General features: G+C 42.0%; 1 protein-coding gene across 8 annotated transcripts in view; it reads left to right on the forward strand.

The window, feature by feature from the left end:
• HSD17B6 (hydroxysteroid 17-beta dehydrogenase 6) overlaps positions 1-19,607 on the forward strand; it is a 67,669-nt gene extending 48,062 nt beyond the window's left edge. For 4 of the 8 annotated variants that reach the window (XM_035696333.2, XM_025476937.3, XM_025476934.3 and 1 more), the window contains 4 exons: positions 8,934-9,266; positions 11,634-11,892; positions 15,993-16,156; positions 19,011-19,607. In XM_035696333.2, the coding sequence (XP_035552226.1) occupies positions 8,954-9,266; positions 11,634-11,892; positions 15,993-16,156; positions 19,011-19,228 (954 nt within the window). In that variant the 5' untranslated portion in view covers positions 8,934-8,953 and the 3' untranslated portion in view covers positions 19,229-19,607. Of the gene's footprint in view, positions 1-15; positions 567-3,092; positions 3,190-3,489; positions 3,611-5,313; positions 5,402-8,933; positions 9,267-11,633; positions 11,893-15,992; positions 16,157-19,010 lie in introns of those variants that run through there. The other 4 variants (XM_049115698.1, XM_025476933.3, XM_025476935.3 and 1 more) reach the window with 4 other exon arrangements.
• The last annotated feature ends 8,190 nt before the right edge of the window (positions 19,608-27,797 follow it).

Consider the following 27,797-nt stretch of genomic DNA (forward strand, 5'->3'; position numbering starts at 1 on the left):
TTCCTTTCCAACCAGGACCTAGCAGAGTGGCTCCCACAAAGAAGGACTGTTGTGCTCTCAACATGGTAGTGACCAGAGAACACACCATCGACCTTCACTAGCACATCCACTGAGTGAGTTTCAAGAAGCATCGCCTCTGGTACTCAAAGAGATCCAAAATATTGCCATGAAGAAGATGGGAACTCCAGATGTGTGCATGGACATCAGGCTCAACAAAGCTCTCTAGGCCAAAGGAATAAGGAGGAATGTTCCATTTTGTATCTGTTTGTGTGGTTGTCCAGAAAACATAATGAGGATGAAGATTGACCAAAATAGCCCTATATGTTGGTTAACTATGTATCCGTCATCACTTTCAAAAATCTACAGACAGTTAATGTGGATGAGAACTAACCAACTGCTGACTATCAAATAAAGATATAAAATGCACCAAAAAAAAAAAAAAAAAAAAAGAAGAAGAAGCTGTATGGTTTGAAAAGCAACTGAGTGTGAGTGAGGAATGATGAAAATGGAACAGCCGAAGACTGGACAAGGCTTTGGACAAGCCCAGTTCCTGGCAGAGTGGTCAGGTTGAGTAGGAGAGTCTTGGCTTATTATATTTGCTTCCATGCGTCTTTGTGGAGTTAGATACTTTCTAACTATCTACAGAGGGGAAAAGCCTGTAGAAACACTATGTATTACCATTGCGGCCTTTAAGAAAAACAAAAAGGATCCCTGGGTAGCTCAGCGGTTTAGCGCCTGCCTTTGGCCCAAGGCGCGATCCTGGAGTTCCAGGATCGAGTCCCATGTCGAGCTCCTGGCCTGGAGCCTGCTTCTCCCTCCTCCTGTGTCTCTGCCTCTTTCTCTCTCTCTGTCTATCATAAATACATCTTAAAAAAAAATTAAAAAAAAAAAAAGAAAAACAAAAATACTGCAGGGGATACATGACATATAATTATAGCCGATCAATTAGGTGCAGTGGCATTGTTTTTCAATTGTGCCGAAAACAACAGGCTGGGGCACCTGGGTGGCTCAGCAGTTGAGCGTCAGCCTTCAGTTCAGGGCATGATCCCAGATCCTGGGTCCGGGGATCAAGCCCCACATCGGGCTCCCCGCAGGGAGCACCTGCTTCTCCCTCTGCCTGTGTCCCTGCCTCTCTCTCTCTCTCTGTGTCTCTCATGAATAAATAAATAAAATCTTAAACAAAACACAAAAAAACAAACAGGCTCTTCCAGAAGTGGTAATTGTTTATTCAATTCAATTACATACTGGACGAAAGCCCTGAGGTGGCTGCTGTGTCACTTATAAAGATGAATCACTCACAGAACTGCACCAGGGATACCAGTCCTGTTGGAGAGATGAGTTATATGGGAGAGGTATGAATAGATGTTATGGGAGAACAGATCTATCTGCTGGTTGATGCTTCAGAGGGAGCTTTATATGGAGGAGGTATGAATTGCTGAGCATTGTGGGAGGACAAGATAGTATTTGACGTGCAGAGAAGAGCAACAAGGGCATTTACAGGAAAAGGAGTGGTAAGAGCATGGACAGACCAGAGCACAACTAGGTGGAGAGCGGCCAGTTCTTTCGTTTGGTTGCAACATAGGCTCTATGAGTGGGAGGAAAGGGAGATAAGTTTGAGGCCTAATCATGGAAGGCCTTGTACACCCAACTAAGGTTTTAGACTTAGAATATTTTTAGTAGGTTCAATGCTTTACATGGAGTTACATCAGCAGAGCCGTGCTTTGGGGAAGTTAACCAGACAGCACCATGTGGGTGAGAGGGGAAGGGACTGACACCATGGGGACAGCGAGAAGTCGTCTATGATAGGCAAGCAAGAGGCACTAAGTGTTGAAGGCTTGAACAATGGATGCAGCCATAGGAGTGAATAGGAGGGAACAGGTGCTCCAGACACAACAGAGCCGGACTCTACAGCCTCATCTCAAGGAATATATGTGGCAAGGAAGAGAATGTCAGCACATTAAGGCTAAAATGTAATACAAATAGAAATTGGGAATACTGGAGGAGAAGCACTTTTAAGAGAGAAGATGATGAGTTCTATCTTGGGTATATTGAGTATCGGGCTGGAGAGTACTTAAGAAAATTAGAAATACAGGACAGGGCCTTAGAAAATGGTCAGGTTGGGGATACAGATATGAGCAGTTGTGTGGAAGTGAGAGTTGAGAGGGGATAAGATTGCCCAGGAGAGAGTGAGGAACAGGCAGGGAAGGATTCTGGGACAGAACATTGGGGAATCTTTGCATTTAGGGCATAGGAAGAAGGGGAAGGGCAGAGGAGGAGGAAGGGAAGGAGCACTGTGATGGAAGCAGGAGAACCAGGAGAGTGGAGTATCTCAGAAGTCAAGGGAGGAACATGTTCCCAGAATTGGGTGGTTAAGATGGAGCAGGTGATGGCTTCTGCCTGTGAGAGCAGGGAGCTTAAATGGGAAAAGTAGACCAGGGCCAGACCATGGGAAGTCTTCTAGGGGAGAGAGAATACTTGATCCTGTCTCTACTACTCATTTTCTGTTTGACTTTGGACAATGCACTTAATTTTTGCCTTAATTTGTGCCTTGGTGTCCTCGCCTGAAAAATGGGCATAATGATTGCACATACCTCACGAGGTGGTCGCATGAGGATCACATATGTATGTGTTGCTTTGAACAGTGCCTGGAACAAGATAAGTTCTTAATTACTGTTCACTATTATAATTATTTGCCACGCTGAGGAGTTTTGACTGTATCTGTGGGTGATAGGGAGCCATAGAGAGTCTCCAACAAGGGCATTGGCGTGATCTGAAAGCAACCTCCTCCTTCACCCAAGAGCCAGTTGGAATCTGAGAATCAGGTAAGATTACTAGAAAAAAGGAAAGTGCTAACTATTGCAGTGATATCAGAGAAGGAGGAGAGATAAAAGGTCTTGAAGATTGGCTGCCAGGTTCTTGGTGAGCTCTGAGTTTCTGGAGAGTGATGGGAGTGGGAGGTGGAGTACAAGGGGTTGGGGAACACAATGGGTGGTGGGACAACAGAGGACCTGTTCATAGGCTTTTTGAATATTTTGACCATATGAGGTAAGAGAGGATGGTCATTTAGAGGGTAGCAGGGTAGCCTGGTCTCAGGGAGGAAGGAAGACAGAAGAGGCAGCCCAGAGGACAGAATCAAGAGACATTTAGAGTGGGGATGTCCTCTGTGGATGTGGCAGCCTGAAAGGAGAGGTAAAATGTGGGTATGAATTAGATTGTGCCGGCCATTGGTTCAATTGTAAGGAGGATGAGCTGGTCTGGATTTTGGCGGAGGCAAGAAGGGAGCTCATCTGTGGAAGAAGAACCCCGGTGAATGGGCAGTTGGGAAATTGAGAAAGTTAGAGAAGATTTGGAGTGGGTGTTATTGGGAAAACAGGAGGGAAGGGTCAGATGCAGGCAAACAGAAGGTCTGCCTTGTATCAGCGAAAGTCCAGCCGAGGAGGCCTATCATTGATTTGATAACAAATTGACAACAAATAACTTGTTTGTTTTATGGCCATTCCCTTGTGCCCTTTGACAGCCGCCAGTGAGGGAAGGCAGATGGTACAGGCTTTGGGAGGCCAGTAAAACATCCCTCAAGTGGCTGGCCGTGGGACCTACACTGAACAAGGCGGTAAGCCTTAAGAGGACTGTAATAATAGAGACGGAGGAAAGGGAGGGCACAGTAGGAGGAAAGAGACCGGAAGAGGTGAGGGAAGAAGGGGGAAGAGCCCTAAAGATACAAAGGGCTGTAGTCAGAGAGGACAGTTTCAGCTTTCAAGATCTTTGTGGGAGAGCAGCTTCAAATGCTGATGAAGACGAGGGTGGGGTGGGGGGTGGGGTTAGGCCTGGAGTAAATGGTTAGATCTTAGTTGTGCATGTGTTTACGAAGGTGTTTTCTGAGTTGCACTTCAAAACTCCTTAAAGAAAATTAACCAGGTAGCATCATGTGGATGAGAAAGAGAGACTGACGATGTAGTGTGAGAAAGAGCTAAGTTCCCCTTACCTCAACAGGAAGTCGGTTGAAATTGTCTAGGGTTGATAAATCCAGAAATAGTATATCAGTCTATAAATCTCCTGGGTCAAAGGCGGAAGCCTAAGTGATTGCCCGGCTTTTGCAGATGGATGGTTGTAAAACAGGCAGACCACTTGGGGTTTGATATTTGAAGCAGTCAGGGCATCTTTAGCTCGCGTTTAGGTGTGGCCGGCGTCTGGCGATTCTGTTTGGCCTGGCATCTCTCTTCTGCAGCTGTCTTCTTGCTGCTGGGTATGCGGTGCTTGAAGAGTAGGACCCGGGGAGTCGGTGCAGCCTGAGCTGCTCTCTGATGGGGAAGTGGATTTTCATCTTTGATTAGCGTGAGGAAATTACTCTTTTAGTGAATAAACAGGCAGGCTGAAGCCATCCGTAGAGTGCACCAGAGAATGCCAGGAAGGCAGAACGGAAGCAAGGGCTAGAGAACTCAGAGCTCCCAGATTGGAAAAAGACCGAAAGCTGGGGGTGGGAAAGAGTGGGGAGGTGGAGGGAGAGGGAGAGGGGAAGAGAGGTGTAGAGAGGGAGGGAGCGTTAAACATCTCTGTCAGTTATTTTCTCCCCACGCATTGGCTCCTTCAGTTTTACTCCCCTACACCCTGAGTGGCTCTGCACCCAGTTACAGTGTGTTGGCAGGGGGAGGGGTGTTGTCCCCGCTGACAAGCAATTCTCTGTGACACCAGCTGGGTGTCCTCCAGTTCAGCTCCATTCAGACATTGATGTAGGAAAGATGTTGGGCTTCAGAGCCAACAGCCAAGGAAGAATTCTTGAGATGCCTTTGGGGCAAAAAGGTGGTTTTATGAAAGCATGGGGGCAGGGGCAGGGCCTGTGGACAGAAAGAGCTGCAATGGGGTTATTAGGGGTGGCAGTTTATATACTCTCAAGTTGGGAAGGGGCTGGGGATATCATAAGTCTCTAAGGAATTTTGGTAGCAAAGTTTCCAGGACCTTGAGGGGGCTATCTATTGTTGGGAAAAGGTCATTTATTACTGTCTGATAAAACCTGAGTCATGAGACCCTTCAGATGCTTACCAGTGGTTCAAATGGCTGGGGGATGATTGCCAACAAGTATCTTGGGAGGTAGAGATAAAGGACATTTCCAAAGGGATTTTTATATGTTAAAGAAGGCTTCAGGGTCCTGGGCTAAGATTGCCTTTTGCTCTTAGCAAAATACTAACATTTAGGCAGCTGAATCCCTAGAGGCACATCACTCTGTCTGTTTCAAGGACTTGTCAAGGGATTGTAAATAATAAGGAAATCTAATAATTTTCCTTCTGCTTTGTTTCCCACATCATCACTGTCTACCAGGAGATAGCATCAAATCCCAGAGGTTAAAGGTTCAGTCCTGCAAGACAGTCCTCCTCCCCCCCAACTGCAGATGCCAGTTACCAGCCAGGTTAGCACCCGTGCTTCTGACCGACTGGTTACACATTGGAAGTTCCAGTGATCCCCTTTTTGAGTTATATTAATTTACTAGAGTTCCTCACCAAACTCATAGAAACGCTTAACTATAGAGAACAAACTAAAGGTCACCAGAGGGGGGGTTGGTGGGGGTGGGTGAAATAGGTGAAAAGGATAAAGAGTACACTTAACATGATTAGCACCAGGTGATGTATAGAATTGTCGAATCACATATTGTATACCTGAAACTAATATAACACTGCATGTTAACTATACTGGAATTTAAAAAAAATTTGCAAAAATATTGTATGTACTAGATTACTGGATTATTATAAAAGGATATAAGTTAGGAACAGCTAGATGGAAGAGATGCCTAGAGCAAGGAGTGGGTAAGAGCTTGCATGCCCTCTCTAAGCATGTAGCCCTTCCGGAATCTCCCAAGTGTTCACCAATTCATAAGCTCTCTGAACCCCATTCTTTTGCTTTTTTATGGAAGCTTCATTACATAGGCATTATTGATTTAAATCATCGGTCATTGGTGATTGGACTCAATCTCCAGCCCCTTTCCCCTTCCCAGAGGTGGAGGAGTGGGTGGGGTTCCTTCCAACCCTCCAATCACATTATTGCTTCCCTCATCCTTAGGTGCGGTTTGCAAAGTAACCTCATTTACATGATAAGACAGCTTCGTGTTCTCCTCACTTAGGAAATTCCAAGTGTTTTAGGAACATTGTGCCAGAAATGAACAAAGACCATATGTATATATTTTATTATAAATCACAGTATCATAACCCTTCATTCCTCTAGAGCTATTGCCTTCTTTCCTCTCTTTCCCAGACTCTTTTGAAAGGCTCTACTTTCTGCCCTCCAGTCCATCCATCAGCCCACTGCAGGCTGGCGTCTTTACTCTTAACTCCCTAAGAGTCTTGTTTCGATCGTCAGTAACCTTCTAGTATTCAGTGAACCTCCATGCTGCGAAGTTGATCCTCATGAAGCCCCTCTAACGTTGGTTTCCTTGGGCTTTCTTTCTATTACTTCTCTGGCTCATTCTTCCTGTTGTTCTTTTCTCCCTTTGTCCCTCCACCCCCACCCCCACCTCGGGATATTTTCATTTAATTTATCTAACAGCATTTGTCTTAACAACATAGCACCGACTGTGTACCATTTACTGTGCCAGGTGCAGATGAATACACAACCCTGGGCTCTCCAGGGTGTTCATCTAAAAGTGGGAGGAAGCCTTGCAACAAGTTGGTGAGTGCCACGATCCACTCAAGTGCAGGCTGCGGTGGGGATGCCAGGAAGGAAGCAGTCCATTTTGTCAGACCAGGGGTCAGGTCAAGAGGGGTCAAGAAAATCTTATGCCTGGACCACTCTCCCCACCACTTTGCCTGAGCTATCCTTAATCTCTCAGTGCTCATCTATAAAGTAATGTGGCAGTTGTGGAGGTGCATTACTCAGATGTCTTTTTTGCTTTAAGGAGTGCAGTTGACTGGCAGCCTCCAGCTGTTGCTTTTGGATCGGCTATGGAATGTATACTGAGGCACACTTCTGGGCACCCCCAGCCAGTGACTGGGCATGGCAGCAGCAGTAGAGCCCAGCAAGTTCTGCCCAGTGCAGGATTCTACTGGGCAGTCTGTGCTCAAGGGCCCCCCTCTGGCCTGGTTGAGACCTTCCTAAAGTGTAGGCTGTCCTACACTTTAAGGAGTTTCCTCTCAAATCCTCCCTTCTCTCTCTCCTTTCACACCCGCATTACCATCTACTCCTGCACTCCTGCACTCCTCCCTTTTCCCCCACTGAATCACTTGCAATACTAATTGTTTTGGCATTTGAACCTAACACAGGGCTAGGACAGGACTGTGCCATAGAGTGCTGTTGTGAGAATTCAGTGAGTTAATATATGGGAAATGCTTAGAGAAGGTCCTGATACACAGCAAGTGTTATGCTATTGTTGTTAGCTATTGTATTTATTATTATTGTTTTATTATCCTTTAGATATCAACTTCTATTTTACTCTCTCAAGAAACCTCAGATCTGCCAAGCGCATCTTGTCCTTAATTCTGTTCCATTGCTTTTTCTTGTTGGCCTTCACACTTAGATGGTGAATTCAATGAATAATGGAACATTGTTGGGTTTACTGTTGTTTATCAGTGCCTAACATTGTGTCTGACTCGTAGTAGATATTGAATTGATGTTTCTTGAATGAAAAATGATGATTCAGCTAAGTATTAACAGATGAGCATTATTTGTCAAATGGATTAGGGCTGGAAGAAAGGAATTGTTGAGAGAATTGTCTACTGTGGTGTGAAAAGCCTGTACTGTGAATTGTGTACTGAAAGCTGCTAGTTATGATTGAAAAATAGGGTGCAAGAGAGATGTGGCAAGAAAGAAGCCTAAGGAGTAAGTCAAGGGCCAGACCGCTGGGAAGGCCTGAATGCCAAGCCAGAGATTTTGAATGGCAGAGTCACCTCATGCAGGTGTCATGCAGGTGTCATCCAGGCCTTCCAATGTCCTAGTGGGCTCACATCCATCTTTGTTAGTGGTTATGTGCTTACAAATCATATGTTACTTCACCCAACACTAAAGATTGCCCCCCAAATGGTGGCTCTTTCTCTAGAACTACATGAAGAAATGTGGGCATCTTTGAACACTTATTTTAACAAGGCATCTTAATTGGTCTTTATTTACAAACTGCTTTTTTTTTAAGATTTTATTTATTTATTAGAGACACACAGAGAGAGAGAGAGAGAGAGAGGCAGAGGGAGAAGCAGGCTCCATGCAGGGAGCCTGACGTGGGACTCGATCCCAGGTCTCCAGGATCACACCCTGGGCGGAAGGCGGCGCTAAACCACTAAGCCACCAGGGCTGCGCTACAAACTGCTTTGGCTGCTCTATTTCACCCAAACAGTTGGGTCTCTTAACTGGTCTCTTTGCCTTCCTCAAAGCCCTGTTAAATATACCTTCTACTCCCACTGTGAGACAGATCTCTCTAAAGCTAAATCTGTTCATTTTACTCCTTAATTTAATACTTCCCAATAATAGCAACAAGATAATGTCCAGATTCCTTAGTGTGGTCCACAAGGACCATCATGGTCTGAGCCTTTCCTGCCTCTCTGTGCTCTGTACCGCACCGTGCTGAACTGCTCGTAGGCATCAGGAAGTTACGCTGCTCACCATTTTGTTCATGTACACACTACTGCTGCCTGGAATGCCCTTCATCTGGGTCTACTTTTTGAACTCTTATAGGAATTAGTTCCAAAATCACTGTGTCCGTGAAGCCATTTCTAACTTTGTAGGCAGTGGTCATACTCCTTTGCAGCCTCATTAGACTGCGTTTATATTGCTATGGCACTCACCTCACTGCATTGCACTCATCTGGTTACCTCCGATCCCCTCTGTAGATTGTGGCTCCTTGAGCATTAGTGACTATGGAGTCCCCAACACCTGGTGCAATGCCTGACATGTAGATAATAGATAATTGGTTAAAGAGAAAAGGACAAAATGAAATAAAAGCCATTCTCTTTCTTTTGAAGGGGAAGGAGGTCCCCTCACCATGTGGTGGTCCCTGGCAGTCCTCGTGGGCCTGTACTGCCTCCTGCGCTGGTACCGGGAGAGACAGGTGGTGAGCCACCTCCATGACAAGTACGTCTTCATCACGGGCTGTGACTCGGGCTTCGGGAACCTGCTGGCCCGGCAGCTGGACCTGCGAGGCTTGAGGGTGCTGGCTGCATGTCTGACGGAGAAGGGGGCCCAGCAGCTGAGAAGCCAGACGTCAGACAGGCTGGACACGGTGATCCTGGATGTCACCAAGACAGAGAGCATCTTGGCGGCCACCCAGTGGGTGGAGGAGCGTGTGGGGGACAGAGGTATGGAGAAGTATTTTCTCCTTTTATTTACTTGGGCATGAAGATGTTAAAATTTTCTCTCTCTATATAAAATCTCAAAAGCAGGGCTTAAAAGACAGCAGGCTGTCTTTTTCATTTGAAAGATGATCGTGCTCTTTGGTAGTGTTTCATTTCCTTAACAATGTTTACCTTGAAAAATGAGCTGAATAGATTTGAAGCTATTATTTCACCTTGTCAGTGGGGTATTTATAACATAGTTATTTATGTTTAAACAATTTTCAAGGTATTCTTAAGAAACTGATTCTTTCCCCCTTTGCTACCATTTAAAATATAGTCATTCCTGGGCCCCTGGATGGCTCAGTCGGTGAAGAGTCCAAATTTGGCTGAGGTCATGATTCCAGGTCCTGGGATTGAGTCTTGTGTTGGGCTCCCTGCTTGTTGGGGAATCTGCTTCTCCCTCTCTGTTTGCTCCTCCCATTGCTTATACTCTCTCTCTCAAATTAAAAAAAAATAATAATATATACATATATTTAGAAATACATAGTCATTCTTTGAAGTCAGCCTTTGGTCCATTTCTTTCTAAAAAATATTTTTTTCTGATCGATAGACTGTATTTCTTAGAGATATTGTAGATTGACAGAAAAATTCAAAGTGAGTACACAGTTCCCATATACAACCCCTCTTACAGTTTCCTCTATTATTAACATGTTACATTGGTGTGATACGTTTATTACATTTGATGAGCCAATATTAATATGTTATCATTAACTAAAGTCCATAGTTTACATTATGGTCCAGTTTGTATTGTACAATTCTGTGGGTTTTGCTGAATGTCAAATAACATGTATCCACCATATAGTATGATATAGAATAGTTTCACTGCCCTAAGATCCTGTGTTCCACCTGGTTGCCATCTGTGCCCTCCAACCCTGCGAATCCTGGCAATTACTCATCTTTTTCCTGTCTGCGTAGTTTTGCCTTTTCCTGAATGTCATTTGGTTGGAATCACATTGTATATATGGCCTTTTGAAATGGCTTCTTGCAACTAGCAACATGCATTTAAGCTTCCTACTTGTCTTTCTGTGGCTTGATAGCTCATTTCTTTTTATTACTGAATAATATTCCACTGTATGTATAGCAGTTTTTTGTCATTCACCTCCTGAAGGACATCTTGGTTGTTTTCAGTTTTTGGCAATTGTGGATGAGTCTTCACTTCTTTTTTTTTTTTTTAAAGATTTTATTTATGTATTTGAGAGAGGAGAGAGCAGGAACAGGGACAAGGGCAGAGGGAGGAACAGACTCCCCACTGAGCAGGGAACCCATGTCAGGGCTCTATCCCAGGACCCCTGGGATCATGACCAGAGCTGAAGGCAGACACTGAACTGACTGAGCCACCCAAGCACCCCACGAGTCTTCACTTCTAAGTTTAATTTTTATCCAGATCCTCTTCATTCCCCTTCCTGTCTCTCCCTCTTGTTTTCTGATTCCATAGATCTTTTTCATTGACCTTCCTAAACCTCTCTTCACCCCAGGAGTTGCAGACTAGCAATAACATTGTTTTGCTGGGTTGCAGGAGGTTTAATTTTTTAAGAGATTGACTTGAAAGTTGACTTCAACGTATTATATCCTCTCTGAGGATGTATCCCAGGCAGAGTCAGGAATTCTGGGGAGTTACAGCCTCTGTGCTGTGCCTTGCAGTTTATTTCTGTTGTATTGTTACTGGTTTCCCATCTGTTAGAGTGTGAGCTACCTTGAAGACATGGGCCTTCCTTACCCATTATTGTACTTCCAGTTTCTGGCATATTCTCTGGTACCTGTTAAGGGCTCAACAAATGCTGAATAGATCCTATCTACTCATAGTTGTTTGTTTGTTTGTTTTTTTAAGATTTTATTTATTTATTCATGAGGGACACAGAAAGAGAAGCAGAGACACAGGCAGAGGGAGAAGCAGGCCCCCTGCAGGGAGCCTGATGCAGGACTCGATCCCAGGACCCCAGGATTACGCCCTGAGCCAAAGGCAGATGCTCAACCACTGAGCCACTCAGGTGTCCTGAAGAAACTATTTTTTATTAGAATCCCTACCTTAGGTGGGCTCTGGACTTCATATCTTATTGAGGCTATAAATACCGAAACCCGTATTCACATTGGTTGGCAAATTCCCTCAAATCAAAGCTGGTATCAGTGTCCTCTTTATTGTTTCTGGATTCCCGCCTTTTCTTAGTTTTTGGCCTGACCTTTCTATACTTTCTTGTTATAAACTGATGGACTCAGAAACATTAGAGAATATATTTTGTCCAACATTTTTTTAGTTGTCAGCAGGAAGATGATTAAGGTAAAAAGTTTGTCAGTTTTGTTTGAAACTGAACTTCTGCTTTGACTTTGTTCTAGGTCTCTGGGGCCTGGTCAACAATGCAGGCATTTTTCACCCACATTGCTACAGCGAGTGGCTGAAGATAGAGGCCTATGTGGATGTCTTCAAAGTGAACCTCACTGGTTTGATTGAAGTGACCTTAAGCATGCTTCCCTTGCTGAGGAGAGCACGGGGGAGGATTGTTAACGTCTCCAGCATTCTGGGAAGACTTGCTTTCTTTGGAGGAGCCTACTGTAGCTCCAAGTACGGAGTAGAAGCCTTTTCAGATACTCTGAGGTAATGCTCTTAAGTTAAAACAAAAGCAACTCTTGAGCACTTAAATATGTTTTAGCCATTGTGCTGATTGCTTTCACCTACATTATCCCGTTTCATTACTCTAAAAATCTTGATTTGTAGATATTATTACTAGTCTGTTTTATATAGGAGACTGAGGCTCGTGGGCGCCTCGGTGGCTCAATCAGTTGAACGTCTGCCTTCAGCTCAGGTCGTGATCCCAGGGTCCTGGGATTTAGCCTCTCCCTCTGCCTGCCGCTCCTGCTGCATGTGCTCTCCCTCTTTCTCTGTCAAATAGATAAACAAAGTCTTAAAAAAAAAAAAAAAAAAAAAGGAAACTGAGGCTCAGATTTAAATCTCTTTTCCCAAGTTCACCTGCCACAACCAGGGTTTGGCATAACTGTGTTTCGACCCTAGGTCTTTGTCTCCTGCCACCAATCACACTTTAATTCTCAAGAGTTATCTTTGATGAAATTTCATTTCTGAAGAGAAGGTGACTGTCCTCCTTCCTCCTTAACGTGAGCCTGGCCTTGTCTCTCCCTGGTGAGACTCTCTCTCTCTCTCTCTGGGCGCTCATCTCCTTACTCTGTATATCTTTTCTATTTTTTTTTTTTTTTTGTATATCTTTTCTTTATCTAAGAACTTCTTTTCTTAGGACTTCAGTTCACCACAGCCCTTAATTGGCCCTGCCTCTACCTCCTGGCTTTTTTTCAGGCAGTGTTTTAGCTTCATGTTGCTCTGTCAGCTTCTTCCTTTTTATATTTCCCTTTACATTTTCATTCCCAAGAGAGACGACTCTATCAGCTGTGTTTATTTTCTGTGTGTGCCAAGTGACTTCTTACGTGACATTTTTGTGTACTTATTGTTGTGCCAGACACTGTTGTAGGTACTTGACATCTAGCAGGTCATTTAATTTTCACAGCAACCCAATGAGGAAGGTATTATTTGTATCTTTATTGTAGGTGTGAGGAAACTGGGGCACAGAGGTTAGTAAGTCTTCATAGTCATAACACAGGTAATAACAGGCAGAGCCATCCCATCCCAGGCAGGGCTTTCCTCCCCATCCAGTACCTTCCCTGGTCCAGTTAGCTGTGGACATGATGGTGTAGTCACATGGCACGAAATATTGCTGCTTAGTCTCCCCATTAGTGGGGGCTGACTTTAGGGCAGTTATTGGATATGAGCTGTGAATATTTTTAGGCACTATGGATTAGCTTCCTATAGCTACTGTAACTTTTTTTTAAGACTTAACTTTTTTAGGGATGCCTGGGTGGCTCAGTGGTTTAGCGCTGCCTTCAGCCCACGTCGTGATCCTGGAGTCCTCGGATCGAGCCCCATGTCAGGCTCCCTGCATAGAGCCTGCTTCTCCCCCTGCCTGTGTCTCTGCCTCTCTCTCTCTCTCTCTCTCTCATGAATGAATAAATATAATCTTTTTTTAAAGAAAAAAAAGACTTAATTTTTTTTAGGTAATCTCCATACCCAACGTGGGGCTCGAACTCACAACCCCAAGATCAAGAATCGCATGCTCTACTGACTGAGCCAGCCAGGTGTCCCATACACATTGAAAGCAACACATATTCGTTTCCTCACAGTTCTGGAGGCCAAAGTCTGAAATCAGTGTTACTGGGCCAAAATCACGTTGTTGTCAGGGCCAGGTGCCTTCTGAAGGCTCTCGGGGAGAATCTGTTCCTTGCCTCTTCCAGTTTCTGGTGGCTTTCAGCATTCCTTGGCTTGTGACTACATCACTCCAGTCTCTGCCTCCAAGGTCACATTGCCTTCTCATCCCCTATGGGCCTTCAGATCTGCCTCTGTGTCGCTTATAAGGATAGTTGTGATTGCACTAAGGGCACACCCAAATTATCTAGCATAATCTCCCTATCTCAAGATGCTTAATTTAATCACAACTGCAAAGTGCCACATTGGGTGACATTTATAGGTTCCAGGGATCTCTGGGGGCCGTTACTGAGCCACCATGTGCCATAACTGGTAGATATCTCTTATAACACACACATTGTACTATCTGCCTAGGAAGAGAATAGGGAAATACCTGAGGAAGTCATGTGAGTCGTCACCGTGTAGCAGGCACCTTGCCTGGCCTGCAGCCTAACTGACGTTCTGCCTGCCCCCACGTGGCTGCTTCTGCTGGTTTACCACCACTCATGACTGGTGTCTCGGACCCCTTGACTCATTCGCAGACCAAGAGCAAAGAATGTCCTTCCAATGTTCAAATCACAAATTCCTTTAGAAAATTGCAATGTGCCTTAATTGTGCTAAGGCGGAACAGGGAAAGGAAGTTCTGTCCCACATTTGAGTTGGAGTTTTAAAGGGAATGTAGATGTTGTGTTGTGATGGGGATCACAGTGAGGAAGCTGCAAGGGGAAGTGAAATCTTAGGGCAGAGGTGCCACTGGCTTGCATAGCCCTCTCTTCTCCAGCACACGCTGGCACCTGGAGGATCTTTCACTGAGGCTCTACCACGGAAAGTTTTAGGTTTTGCTTTGATAAAGGGAGGCTTTTCCTTTAGAACAGTGGTTTTTAACCTCTAGGATGTCTCAGAGCCACTTGGACGACTTATTCAAACAGATTGTCGGGTCTCACCCCCAGAGTTTCTGACTTTATAAATCTAGACTAGAGCCCAATAATTTGTATTTCTAACAGGCTCCCAGATGCTGGTGTTGCCATTTATTTGGGGACCACACTTTGAGGACCAGTCACTCACTGCTTAGAGGGTCATGATGCTTTGTGTTTTACTGTCTTATGGATTATTATTTCAGACATTTCTCTTTTTTAAAAAAAGAGATTTATTTATTTATTCACGAGAGACACACAGAGAGAGGCAGAGACACAGGCAGAGGGAGAAGTAGACTCCCCATGGGGAGCCCGATGCAGGACTCGATCCTGGATCCCGGGATCACGCCCTGAGCCAAAGGCAGACGCTCAACCGCTGAACCACCCAGGTGTTCCTCAAACATTTCTTCTTGATATCAGCTTGGGCTTCACCTTCTCCAGTGAGGCTACTTGAACCTCTAGATTAGGGAGCACCCCTCATCACTGTCTCCTAAACACCTAGAGGATACCTCCACTGTGGTCACGATGCCATCTTCCTTCACTTGGTGAAGGCAGCACCTAGCCCCATACCTGCTACTACATACTCAGCCCCTGATAAATATTTTGGAACTGTTTGTTGAACTAACCTGAGTATTCTAGAGCGACCAGTGACTTGTAATCTTAATGCCCATGTCATATTCCACTAATGGTCTCTTGTAGTCTTTGAATATATGGCGATTTTTCAGAAGCCCATGCTCTTGTGGATACAATTCCACTACTTGGTATTATGTTCATCCCCTTTCTTTACTCAGAAATTCCCTCTTTATCCTTCAAGGCTCTACTGAAACATTCTCTCCTCACTGAAGCCTTCTCTGACTCCCTCAGAAATCTGTCTGCCTCCTCCTCTCTACTTATATAGCCCCCCGAATACCTCTCCTTTATAATTCTTTTGAGTTGTATGACAATTATTTGCTTACTTGTTGGACTCCCCCACTGTGAGCTTTTTGAGGCAAGCAACTGAGTCTTAATTTTCTGAGATCATGCATGTGAAATACTTAGCACAATATCTGTCATAAGAATGCTAACTTTCGGGATCCCTGGGTGGCGCAGCGGTTTGGCGCCTGCCTTTGGCCCAGGGCGCGATCCTGGAGACCCGGGATCGAATCCCACGTTGGGCTCCTGGTGCATGGAGCCTGCTTCTCCCTCTGCCTGTGTCTCTGCCTCTTTCTCTCTCTCTGTCTCTCTGTTACTATCATAAATAAATAAAAATTTAAAAAAATAAAAAAAGAATGCTAACTTTCTTTATTATGCAGGTACTTAATAACTCTGAAAAGAGTGGATGTAGAATTGAATGGTTATGGTAGTTTGTATGATCATGTCCCGATTTGTTGGACCTAGAGATACTAAAAAATTTTTTTCCTCTCCATTTCTTTATCCTTTAAAATATTCAGTAGAGATGTTTTTATAAACTTGTTCTTTTTTGTTTTCCTCCCTGAGAGCGTTGAAATTGTGGTGTCTTTCAATCAAAAGAGTTAAATCGAGGGTTTTTATTTTCAGGCGTGAGCTTCGACATTTTGGGGTGAAAATCAGCATAGTTGAACCCGGCTACTTCAGGACCGGAATGACACATGTGGCGTGGTGCCTAGAGAGACTAAAGCAAGCCTGGGAAGAAGTCCCCACGCATATTAAGGAAGCCTATGGACAGAAGTTCTTTGATGCTCGTGAGCTTTTTTTTTGGATGGGATAATAGATAACCTTGCATGAGAAGGGAAAAAGAGGGTTGGTGAGAATGGTTGGTAGGTCCTCTGAGAGCAGAGGTCCTTAAGCAAAACCTTCCCAGGACAGGAGGGGTTTGGGAAAGTCCCAGTGCTCTCATGGTTGTTGGTGATGGCTGCCATGGCTGAGGAAGAGGTTATTTATTTTTTTTTTAAAGGATTTTATTTATTCATGAGAGACACAGATAGAGAGGCAGAGACATAGGCAGAGGGAGAAGCAGGCTCCATGCAGGGAGCCCAATGCGGGACCCGATCCCAGAACTCCGGGACCACGCCCTGAGCCAGAGGCAGACACTCAACCACTGAGCCACCCAGGCGTCCCGAGGAAGAGGTTATATAGATAGCCAAGGACCAAGGCTTGTGCTGCTTTGTCACCTGTGGGCCTGGCCACCTGAGCAGGAGGGAGGGATTACATGGTTAGAGGCATGGTACCTCTGGATCTTGTGTGGCCCTCTGTAGTTTGGTGGGGCTGGTGTGAGAGGCCTGCACAACTAAAGTCCAGCCTTCAGTATTGTCCACCCTTTTGGTAACAAAGGGCCCAACCGCAAACTCCATGTCTTATTGTAGGAAGAGGAAGGCTGTGTGTGGGCAGAGGGAAGTGGGTGAGGGCTAGCTTTGCAGGGCCTTATTGACTGTGTCCAGAGACTAGACCTCATATGCAGGTCTCAGGAGCTTCATTGGAGTGAGATGGTTCAATTTCTTGTAAGAATGTCATTCTTATGACCTGGAAGAGAAGGCAGTTTGGGAGTGGGTGCAAGGCAGTCATCTTCATAGAAGTAAGTTAGGCACATTGGTGTGGGGTTCCATCTTCCTGGGAGAAGCAATGCTTTTTCTTCACACAGAGAAGTCAACAACTTGCCAAGGCCAAATGGAGCAGCTCTCCTTTCATAAAGGGACCCCGTGATGAGTAGGGTAGCAGCAGCCTTGTCGCTGGCTTTGAGTGGTATTGTCATCCAGCGAAAAGGAGGTAGACAGAAGTCGAACAGAAGACTCCTGACCTGCAGCACTGTCTTCTGGGCGCATACGGCCCAAGAGGGTCATCATTAGCACAGGGGAGAAAAAGTGGATCAGGAAAAAACTGGCACACAACAGTGCCTGAGCTTTTCCGAACTCGCTAGTTCCCAGCATGCCAGGGCCAGCCATAGCTGTAAACTCTTCCCCATCTAAGGTTTTAAACTGTGTATTGGGAATTTTTCCCCCTCTGGATACATACAGTTTGATGATAGAAATTAAGAGGAAAATAGAATTTATTGTAGTGGCTATACATGAAAGTATATATAGATATAAAAAGATATATATATTTCATGATTTAAAAGGAGTTGAAATGTTCATAGAGTTGTCATGGATCAGGATAATTTACAGTGCTATCCAATAGAAATATAACGAGAGCTGTATATGTAATCTTAAATTTTCTAGTTGCCACTTCAAGAAAAGGAAACAAGTGAAATTAATTAATTCTAATCCAGTTTATTTAATTGTACATATCCAAAATACTATCATTTCAGTATTTATTATCAATATAAAGTTGTTAAGGTATTTTATATTCTTTTTTCTTATTAGTCTTTGAAAATCGGTACATATTTTACATTTACAGCATATTTCAACTTGGATGCTAAATTTTCCTAGGAAATACTTCATCTATAGATTAAGAAAATTTAGTGTTGCCAGCAGTATTATTCATAATATCTCAAAAGCAGAAACTACTTAAATGTCCATCAACTGATGACTGGGTACGCAAAAGACAATAGTCATACAATAGGATATTTTTTGGCAATAAAAAGGAATGAAGTACTGATACATGCTACAGCCTGGAAGAGGCTTGAGAATGTTTGGCTTGAGAACGTTTTGCTTAGTGAAAAGAAGCCAGTCCCAAAGGATTACAATGTGTAATTCTATGTATATGAAAGGTCCAGAAAAGGCAATCCACAGAGACAGCAACCCTACAGCTGGGTTGGTGATGCTGAGAGGTATAAGTTTTCTTCTGGGGATAATAAGAATGTTGTACACTTAGACTGTGGTGATGTTACATAACTCTGAATATACTAAAAGCCATTGATTTCACTTTAAATGGCTGAATTTTGGGATGCCTGGGTGGCTCAGCGGTTGGGCATGTGCCTTTGGCTCAGGGTTTGATCCCGGGATGTGGGATCAAGTTCCGCATCGGGCTCCCTGCAGGGAACCTGCTTCTCCCTCTCTGTGTCTCTTATGAATAAATAAATAAATCTTAAAAAAAAAATAAATGGCTGAATTTTATGGTATATTAATTATATCTCAACAAGATTTAAAAACTTTCCAGTTGCAAAGGTAGATTCACATATCTCTGTTATTCCAAAAATACTAAAACGTTTTACAACAATGGATTTGAGTTTTAAAATTAAAATTTTTAAATTCCATTTTTAGTTATACTAGCTATATTTTAAGTTCAGTAACTACATTTGGCTAGTGGCTGTCACTGGGAAGCATAGATCTAATCAGCCTAATTCTTGTAGAAATAAAATGTAGTTAGACTTCTATGAGAGTATAACAGGATCTTAACATTAAAATGCAAAGATTGGGACGCCTGGGTGGCTCAATTGGTTAGGTGTCTTTTGGTTCAGGTTGTGACCTCAGAGTCCTGGGATGGAGCCCCTGTCCTGGGATGGGCTCCCTGTGCTCAGCAGAGAGTCTGCTTCTCCTTCCTCAGCCCCTGTCCCCCACTTATTCTCTCTCTCTCTCTCTCTCAGATAAATAAATAAAATCTTAAAAACCCAAAACCACAGGGAGTAAGATCGCTAACCGTCATTTCTCTTTTTGTATACAGATCACAATGGCGTCAAACAAGGGCTCTTGAAATGTAGCACAAACCTGAACCTGGTCACTGACTGCATGGAACATGCTTTGACATCTGTGCATCCCCGCACTCGATATTCAGCTGGTTGGGATTCTCAGTTTTTCTTCATTCCTTTATCTTATTTGCCTACATCACTGGCAGACTACATATTGACGAGATCCTGGCCCAAACCAGCCCAAGCAGTCTAAGAAAACTAGTTTGATGGCTCTTGAAATGAAGAAGAGGAAAGTCTGAAATTGATCATTAGTATCTCAGTAATCCTTATTTGGAATTAACATGTTTATATTATAGATATCCAAAGCATTTTCCTTTAGGTAATAAATTTTTACTATTTTAAGCGTTTTTTCATTAGAATATTTCCAAATACATCGTTTTTCTTTGCCTGTTAAACAGAGTGGACTGAAAACAATTGAACTTGTTTTAATATTATTTCTTTACAAAAATGAATAGTTTTCCTGTGCAATTATACAATTGCTTGAGGACTATTGAGAAATATATGGGCCTGTTTATTTGAAATGGATCTGTACTATGGTACTTTAAATAAATATTTCATTTATTTAAATGAAATATTTCTGCCTTCTCTCTGTTGCCAGCTGTTTTTGAGGATGTTTCTTCTTTGTTTAAAAATAAGTGGTTTTTAATGTTTTTAATTAAAATAATATACACAGGGGATCCCTGGATGGCTCAGCGGTTTGGCGCCTGCCTTTGGCCCAGGGCGTGATCCTGGAGTCTGGGGATCGAGTCCTGCGTTGGGCTCCTGGCATGGAGCCTGCTTCTCCCTCCTCATGTGTCTCTGCCTCTCTCTCTATTGTCTATCGTGAATAAATAAATAAAATCTAAAATATACACACACACACATAGTGAAATGTTCAGCTAACATTCAAAAGCTTAAAAAAAAAAAGCCAGCAGTTCCCAACCCTTCATTGCTGCTCCTCAGAGGTAAATGCTTTTAACTTTTAGCTACTTCTTCTGGTAGTAATCTCTGTATTTGTAAATAATATACTGTTACTTCTTGATTTATTAAGTTTAGACATTCTCAGTTGATTTCTTGTTAAGGAAAATCCTGTTGATTTTTCCTATTAGCTTATTTATACCACTTTCCTGGCCATTTCCTATATTTCCATATTTTTAATAAAGTTTTATCTTATTTTCAGTCAAATTAATAGTGTTGACTTTGTTAAGTATGTTACTATTGCGTACTGTTTAGTCAAATATTTTTCCTTTATAGTACCATGATTTTTTTGGTTGTTTTCTGAGAGTTCCTCATTGCCTTGGTTTTTTACTTGCACTGTTTTTATTTTTTACTTTTGGTTGTCCCAAATGTCAGAACACTATCAGTAGTATTTTTTAGATAGTTAAACAGATTATAGAATTATCTATTCCATTTAAACAGATCCAATACAGGGTCATACTTTGATTTAGTTGTTATCTCCCTGTACTCTCATTTACCTATAATAGCTTCTTAACTGAAAAAAAAAAAACAAAAAAAAACAAAAAACAAAAAAACAACTTTTATGATACTGATATTTTTGAAGAGTACTAGTTATTTTGTAAAGCATCCCCCCCATTTGGATTGTATGGCCTGTCCTCATGATCAGATTCAGGTTATGCATTTTGGCAAAAATGCCACAGAGGTAATATCGTGTCCCTCTCAGTGCATCATATCAGTGGTCATAGATGTCAGTTTATCTCATTATTGGTGATGTTAAGTTTGAACCCTTGGTTAAAACAGAGTCTGCCAAGTTTCTCCACTATAAAGTTAATTTTTTTCTTTTGTAATTAATAGGTAATTTGTGAGGATATTTTGAGATTATATAAATATCCTGTTCTTCATCAAACTTTTACCTACTAATTTTATAATTATTAGTGATTCTTTTTACAATCAGTTATTACTGTGATGATTACAAATGGTGATTTGTAACTCCCTCATTCCATCTACAACTTGAAATTTCCATCTCCTTTATTTTTTAATTTATTATAAGAATGGACTCATGGATTCTTATTTAATTAGTTATAAGCCATTGCTGTCATTATGTGTTTCATATTTTTAGAATTCTTATACCCGTACAACTTTTAAAAAATCTACCAGATGGAGTTCAATATTTTTTTAAAATTTTTTATTTATTTATTTATTTATTTTATTTATTTATTTATTTATGATAGTCACACACAGAGAGAGAGAGAGAGGCAGAGACACAGGCAGAGGGAGAAGCAGGCTCCATGCACCAGGAGCCCGACGTGGGATTCAATCCCAGGTCTCCAGGATCAGGCCCTGGGCCAAAGGCAAGCACTAAACCGCTGTGCCACCCAGGGATCCCTGGAGTTCAATATTTACGTGTGTGTGTGTGTGTCTGTTTGTCTTTAAACAGAAAATATATAGTCAAAGTACTCCTTGCAAACATTAGATTTTTTTTCTTCATTCAGTGTATTTTTATTCATTCAAAACACAGTTTGGTGTATTTCTTTCCTGTTAGTATTTAATTTACCTTTTTTCCCCGTGCAAGCTCATTGATTTTATTTTTTTAAAGAATTTATTTATTTATTTATTTATTTATTTATTTATTTATTTATTTGAGAGAGAGCATGAGTGGAGTGGGGGGAGGGGCAGAGGAAGGCGGGGAAGCAGCCTCCCCACTGAACAGGCTCAATCCCAGGACTCTGAGATCATGACCTGAGCTGAAGGCTTAGTGCTTCAGTAACTGAGCCACCCGGCTGCCCTGATTTTATTTTTTGAATATGTAAAACATTAACATGATTCTAAATTCAAACCTGGTTTATATTGAAGGAAATCTCAGACATTATATAGGAACTGTAATATAAAAAGCTATCATTTGCAACAGCAACAAAAAATATAAAGTACCTAGGAATAAATCTAACAGAAGATATGCAATGCCTTCACTTGGGAAATTATAAAATTTTATTGCAAGACATTAAAGAAAGCCTAAGTAAATGTAAAAACATACCATCACTATGAATAGGGAGTCTCAATATCAGAAAAAGATATATCAGTTTCTTTCAAATAACTTATAAATCCAATCCAGTTAAAATTCCAACAGCATTTTATTCAAATTAAAAAGCTGGTTTTCAAATTTAATAGTAAGAGCAAAAAGGTATGCACTACCAAGAGACTTTTGAAGAACAAGATAAAGGAAACTTGCCTCCTCTGAGCATTAGACTTACTATAAAAATAATATAAACAAATAAATGCAAAGCAAAGATAGACCAATAGATGTAAAGAGCTGAAAAAAAGTGGAGGGGCACCTGGGTGGCTCAGTGATTGAGCATTTGCCTCTGGCTCAGGTCGTGATCCTGGGGTCCTGGGATTGAGTCCTGCATCAGGCTCCCCATAGGGAGCCTGCTTCTCCCTCTGTCTCTGCCTCTCTGTGTCTCTCATGAATAAATAAATAAAATCTTAAAAAAAAAAAAAAGATGTAAAGAGCTGAGTGGAGGGATTTGGGTTAAAACAGTGGAGTAGTAGGACCCTCTATTTACCTCATCCCTAGGACATAATTAGACAAATATCAAATCATCTGAATACCCAGGAAATCAATCTGAGGAGTGAGAGAACAAATTGCACAACCAGGAGAAAAGAGGCCACACTGTGGAAGGTAGGAGATGCTGAGACATGATTTGGGGGAGAAAACAATCACTGTTGCTGCAGAGAGAAGGGTGTCCTGATCAGGGAGAGAGGGGAGAGTGACAAAGAGAGAACAGAGCTCAGGGCATTGCACAAGAAAAACACTTCCCCAAAACCACTGATGGGGAAAATGGAAGGGGCTGAGTATTGCAAGTTTTTACAAGCAGCAGAGCTCAAAGACTAAAGTTTTAGAAGTCTGCACATCGCTGGGTGGACCCTGGCAGATATATTGGTACTCCTGTGGAGAAGGATGGGAGAGGCCCAGGAGCGGATGCATGGTTTGAGGATCCCCGGAGTTGCACTGGGAAAAACAGTTCTTCTTGGAGTGCATTTGGGAGAGGTGGCACTGTCTCTCCAGGGGACAAAAGAGCGACAAAAGAGCGAGTGCCATTGAGCTGCCCCACTCATTAGCATATGAATAGAGATGCTAAGGGCAGCTAACCTGGACACCAGCTTTTTTGCTGCACTTTGCCACAAACTCCAAGCTCTGTGCATTCGTGTGACTGCCCTTCTAGGACAAATTGGCACCAGCTATAGTGCAGTGAGACTCTCCTCCAGAGAATCAGGGAGGGTCCATGCCTCCCTAGCTCTCTAAAATTTGTTTTTGTTTTTTTTTAAAGGTTTTATTTATTTGACAGAGAGAGGGAGAGAAAGCACAAGCAAGGGGAGCAGCAGGCAGAGGGAGAGGGAGAAGCAATCTCTCTGCACAGGGAGCCTGATGTGGGCTCAATCCCAGGATGCTGGGATCATGACCTGATCTGAAGGCAGATGCTAACCCCATGAGCCAGCCCAGTGCCCCAAATTTGGAATTTTGAAACCCAGCCAGTGGACCTGAGATAAAATGCAGGAGCACTGCTCTGTTGGGGGAGCAGATAGCTTAGACACAGACAGGGTGAAGGCAAGGATCTGAGGGAAGCCTGGGACACATGAGGGGAGATGGTTCACTCTTCTGTGAGGGCTTCCTGAACAGCAGGGGTATGAACTGCCTCCTTTCCCCACCCCATCAGCATAACACCCACAGTGAGGGCTTGAGCCAATTATACCAAGCTATGCCCCCTTAACTTGGGCAAGGGTGCCTGAGAGAGTAGCAGTGGGTCCTTCCCCCAGAAGACCAGCGTAAACCTGCGGGACTCACCAAGTCTACGAGCAGAGTGCTGCCAAACTTAAGCTCTAGGGGGAAATAGAATCTAGCCTCTTAACAAGCAAACCCAAGCACACCTAGTTAGAACTTGCCAACATTGGATAAGGTCCAAATACTCAACACTGCAGGCAAGGAGAAAGAAAATCCTAACTTACAAGGGAAGACAAATAAAGTTAGCGGCAGATCTCTCCACAGAAAGTTGGCAGGCCAGAAGACAGTAGCATGATATATTCAATGTGCTGACCGGCAAAAATAGGCAGCCAAAGATACTTTACCCAGCAAGGCTGTCATTCAGAATAAAAAGAGAGATAAAAGAGTTTCCCAGACAAACAAAAACTAAAGGAGTCTGTGACCACTAAACCATGCTCATGGATTAGAAGAACAAATATTGTGAAAATGTCTATGCTACCGAGAGCAATCTACACATTCAATGCAATCCCTATCAAAATACCATCAACATTTTCCACAGAAAATACAAAATACAATCCTAAAAATTATATGGAACCAGAAAAGATCCCGAATAGCCAAAGGAATGCTGAAAAAGAAAACCAAAGCTGGTGGCATCACAATGCTGGATTTCAAGTTGTCTTACAAAGCTGTGATCATCAAGACAACATGGTACTGGCACAAAAACAGACACCTAGATCAATGGAACAGAATAGAGAACCCAGAAATGGACCCTCAACTCTATGGTCAACTCATCTTCAACAAAGCAGGAAGGAATATCCAATGGAAAAAAAGTCTCTTCAACAAATGGTATTCGGAAAACTGGATAGCAATGTGCAGAGGAATGAAACTGGACCATTTTCTTATATTATACACAAAAATAAACTCAAAATGGAAGAAAGACCTAAATGTGAGACCGGAAACCATGGAAATCCTAGAGAACAGAGGCAGCAACATTTTTTACCTCAGCCTTAGCATACTTACTAGACATGTCTCTGGAGGCAAAGGAAACAAAATTGAAAATGAATGATTGGGACTTTATTAAGATAAAAAGCTTCTGCACAGTGAAGGAAAGAATCAATAAAACTAAAAGGCAACCAACAGGAGAAGATATTTGCAATGACGGAACTGATAAAAGGTTAGTATTGAAAATATATAAAGAACTTATCAAACTCAACACCCAAAAACCAAATAATCCAGTTAAGAAATGGGGAAAAGACATGAATAGACATTTTCCCAAAGAAGACATACAGATGGCTAACAGATACAAAAAAGATGCTCAACATCACTCATTATCAGGGAAAACAAATCAAAACCACAATGAGATACCACCTCACATCAGTTAGGGTGGCTAAAATTAATAACACAGAAAACAACAGATGTTGGTGAGGATGTGGAGAAAAGGGTGGGAATGTGAACTCTTACACTGTTGGTGGGAATGTGAACTGATGCAGCCACTCTGGAAGACTGCATGGAGGCTCCTCAAAGAGTTAAAAATAGAACTACCTTATGACTCAGGAATTTACCCAAAGGATACAAAAATACTAATTTAGAAGGGGCTCAAGCACCTTGATGTTTACAGCAGCATTATCAACAATAGTCAAATTACAGGGGCAGCTAGCTGGGTGGCTCAGTGGGTTAAGCATCAGCCTTCAACTCAGGTCATGATCCCAAGGTCCTGGGATCCAGCCCTGAGTAGGGCTCCCTGCTCAGCAGGTGGTCTGCTTCTCCCTCTCCTTCTGCCGCTCCTCCTGTTTGTGCTCTCTCTGTCAAATAAATAAATAAAAATCTTTAAAAAATAATTAAAAAACCCAAAAGTCAAATTATGGAAAGAGCCCAAATGTTCATCGACTGATGAATGGATAAAGAAGGTGTATATATACACAATGAAATACTATTCAGCCATCAAAAACAACAAAATCTTGCCATTTGCAGTGATGTGCATGGAGCCAGAGTGTATTACGCTAATTGAAATAACTCAGTCAGAGAAAGACAAATATTTATGATTTCATCCATATGTGGAACTTTAAAAACAAACAGATTAACATAGGGGAAGAGGCAAAAAAGAGAAGGAGGCAAACCATAAGAGACTTAACTATAGAGAACAAACTGAGGGTTGCTGGAGGGGAGGTGGGTGGGGAATGGGCTAAATGGGTGATGAGTATTAAGAAGGGCACTTGTGATGAGCGCTGGGTGTTATATGTAAGTGATGAATCACTAAATTCTACTCCTGAAACCAATATTATACTATAGATTAAGTAACTAGAATTTAAACAAAACCTTAAAAAAAAGAGCAGATTAGAGAGCTGAGACATGTGGAAGCTTGACACAACAGTATCATAAAAAGGTAGTGGGGAAACAATCTGATAACAAATATTGGAGAATAGTTTTTTTTTTTAATGGATAATAATAAAATTTGATACCTATTCCATACTACACACAAAAATGAGTTCCAGAGGAATAAATACCTAAATGTGAAAAGCAAAACTTTCTAATGATCTAAATAAAACATTGAGAGCATATTTATATATGTAGGCTAGGGAAGACTCTTTAAATAAGATATATATACACAAAAACACAGTCGTAAGGAGGTATTAAGTCTGACTGCAATGAAATTAAGGACTTCTCTATATCATAGGCCAAAAGACAAGCCACCAATTGGAGAGATGTATTTACACCATAGGTAACCACAAATACACCACAAATTTTTAAAATTAAAATTTTTTTCCAGTTTTATTGAGAAATAATTCACATACATGACTGTATAAGTTTAAGGTATATCGCATGATGGTTGAATTTACATATAGTGTGAGATAATTAACCACAATAGGTTTAGTTAACATCTATCATCTCATATAGATAAAATAAAAAGCAGTCTCCTTGCGTTGAGAACTCTTAAGATCTACTCTCTTAATAACTTTCCTATATATTATACAGCAACATTAGCATCATATTTATATTATAGTCTAGTAGTTATTTATCTTATAAGTGGAAGTTTGTGCTGTTTTTTTTTCATCCAAGGGAGGATATTTAAATTTTAATTATTTTATTTTATTTTATTTTAATTCCAGTATAGTTAATATACAGTGTTAAATTAGTTTCAGGTATATAATACAGTGCTTCAGCAATTCTACATATTACTTAGTGCTCATCAAGATAAATGTACTCTTTTTTAAAAAAGATTTTATTTATTTATTCATGAGAGACACACAGAGACAGGCAGAGACATAGGGAGAGGGAGAAGCAGACTCCTTCCAGGGAGCCTGATGCGGGACTTGATCCCAGGACCCCAGGATCACGCCCTGAGCCGAAGGCAGATGCTCAACCACTGAGCGACCCAGGTGCCCCAAGATAAATGTACTCAGGACTCTTGAGATCCACACTCCAGGCTCCACACTCAACCAGGAGTCTGCTTTTCCTCTTTCTTCCCCTCTGCTCCCCCACCCCCTGCTCATGTACTCTCTCAAATAAATACATAAATCTTTTTTTTAAAAGATAAATGTAGGGATGCCTGGGTATATATATACATATAAATAAATAATCATATAAATAATAATAATTATATATATAAGCAGGCATCCATATATATACATGTACCCATATATATAATATTATATATTATATATACATATCTCACAACTTTATCCATTGTTTGTCTTGGCCAATGTCAGTAGTGTTGCTATGAACATGAGGGTGCAGATACCTTTTCCATTAGTATTTTTTTTTTTGCATTAGTATTTTTATGTCTTTTGGATATATTACCAGAAGTGGAATTACTGGGTCATATGGTAGTTTTATATTTAATTTTTTTGTGGAGGTTTCATGCTGTTTTTCATAGTGGCTGTACCAACTTACATTCTCACCAATAGGACATAAAAATTCCCTTTTCTCCACATCCATGCTAGCATTTGTTATCTCATATCTTTTTAATGATAGCCATTCTAACAGGTGTGGGGTGATATCTCATTGTGGTTTTAATTGCATTTCCCTAGTGACTAGAGATATTGAGGATCTTTTCATGTACCTGTTGGCC

Source organism: Canis lupus, chromosome 10 (genome assembly GCF_003254725.2).
Source record: "Canis lupus dingo isolate Sandy chromosome 10, ASM325472v2, whole genome shotgun sequence".
NCBI lineage: Eukaryota > Metazoa > Chordata > Mammalia > Carnivora > Canidae > Canis > Canis lupus.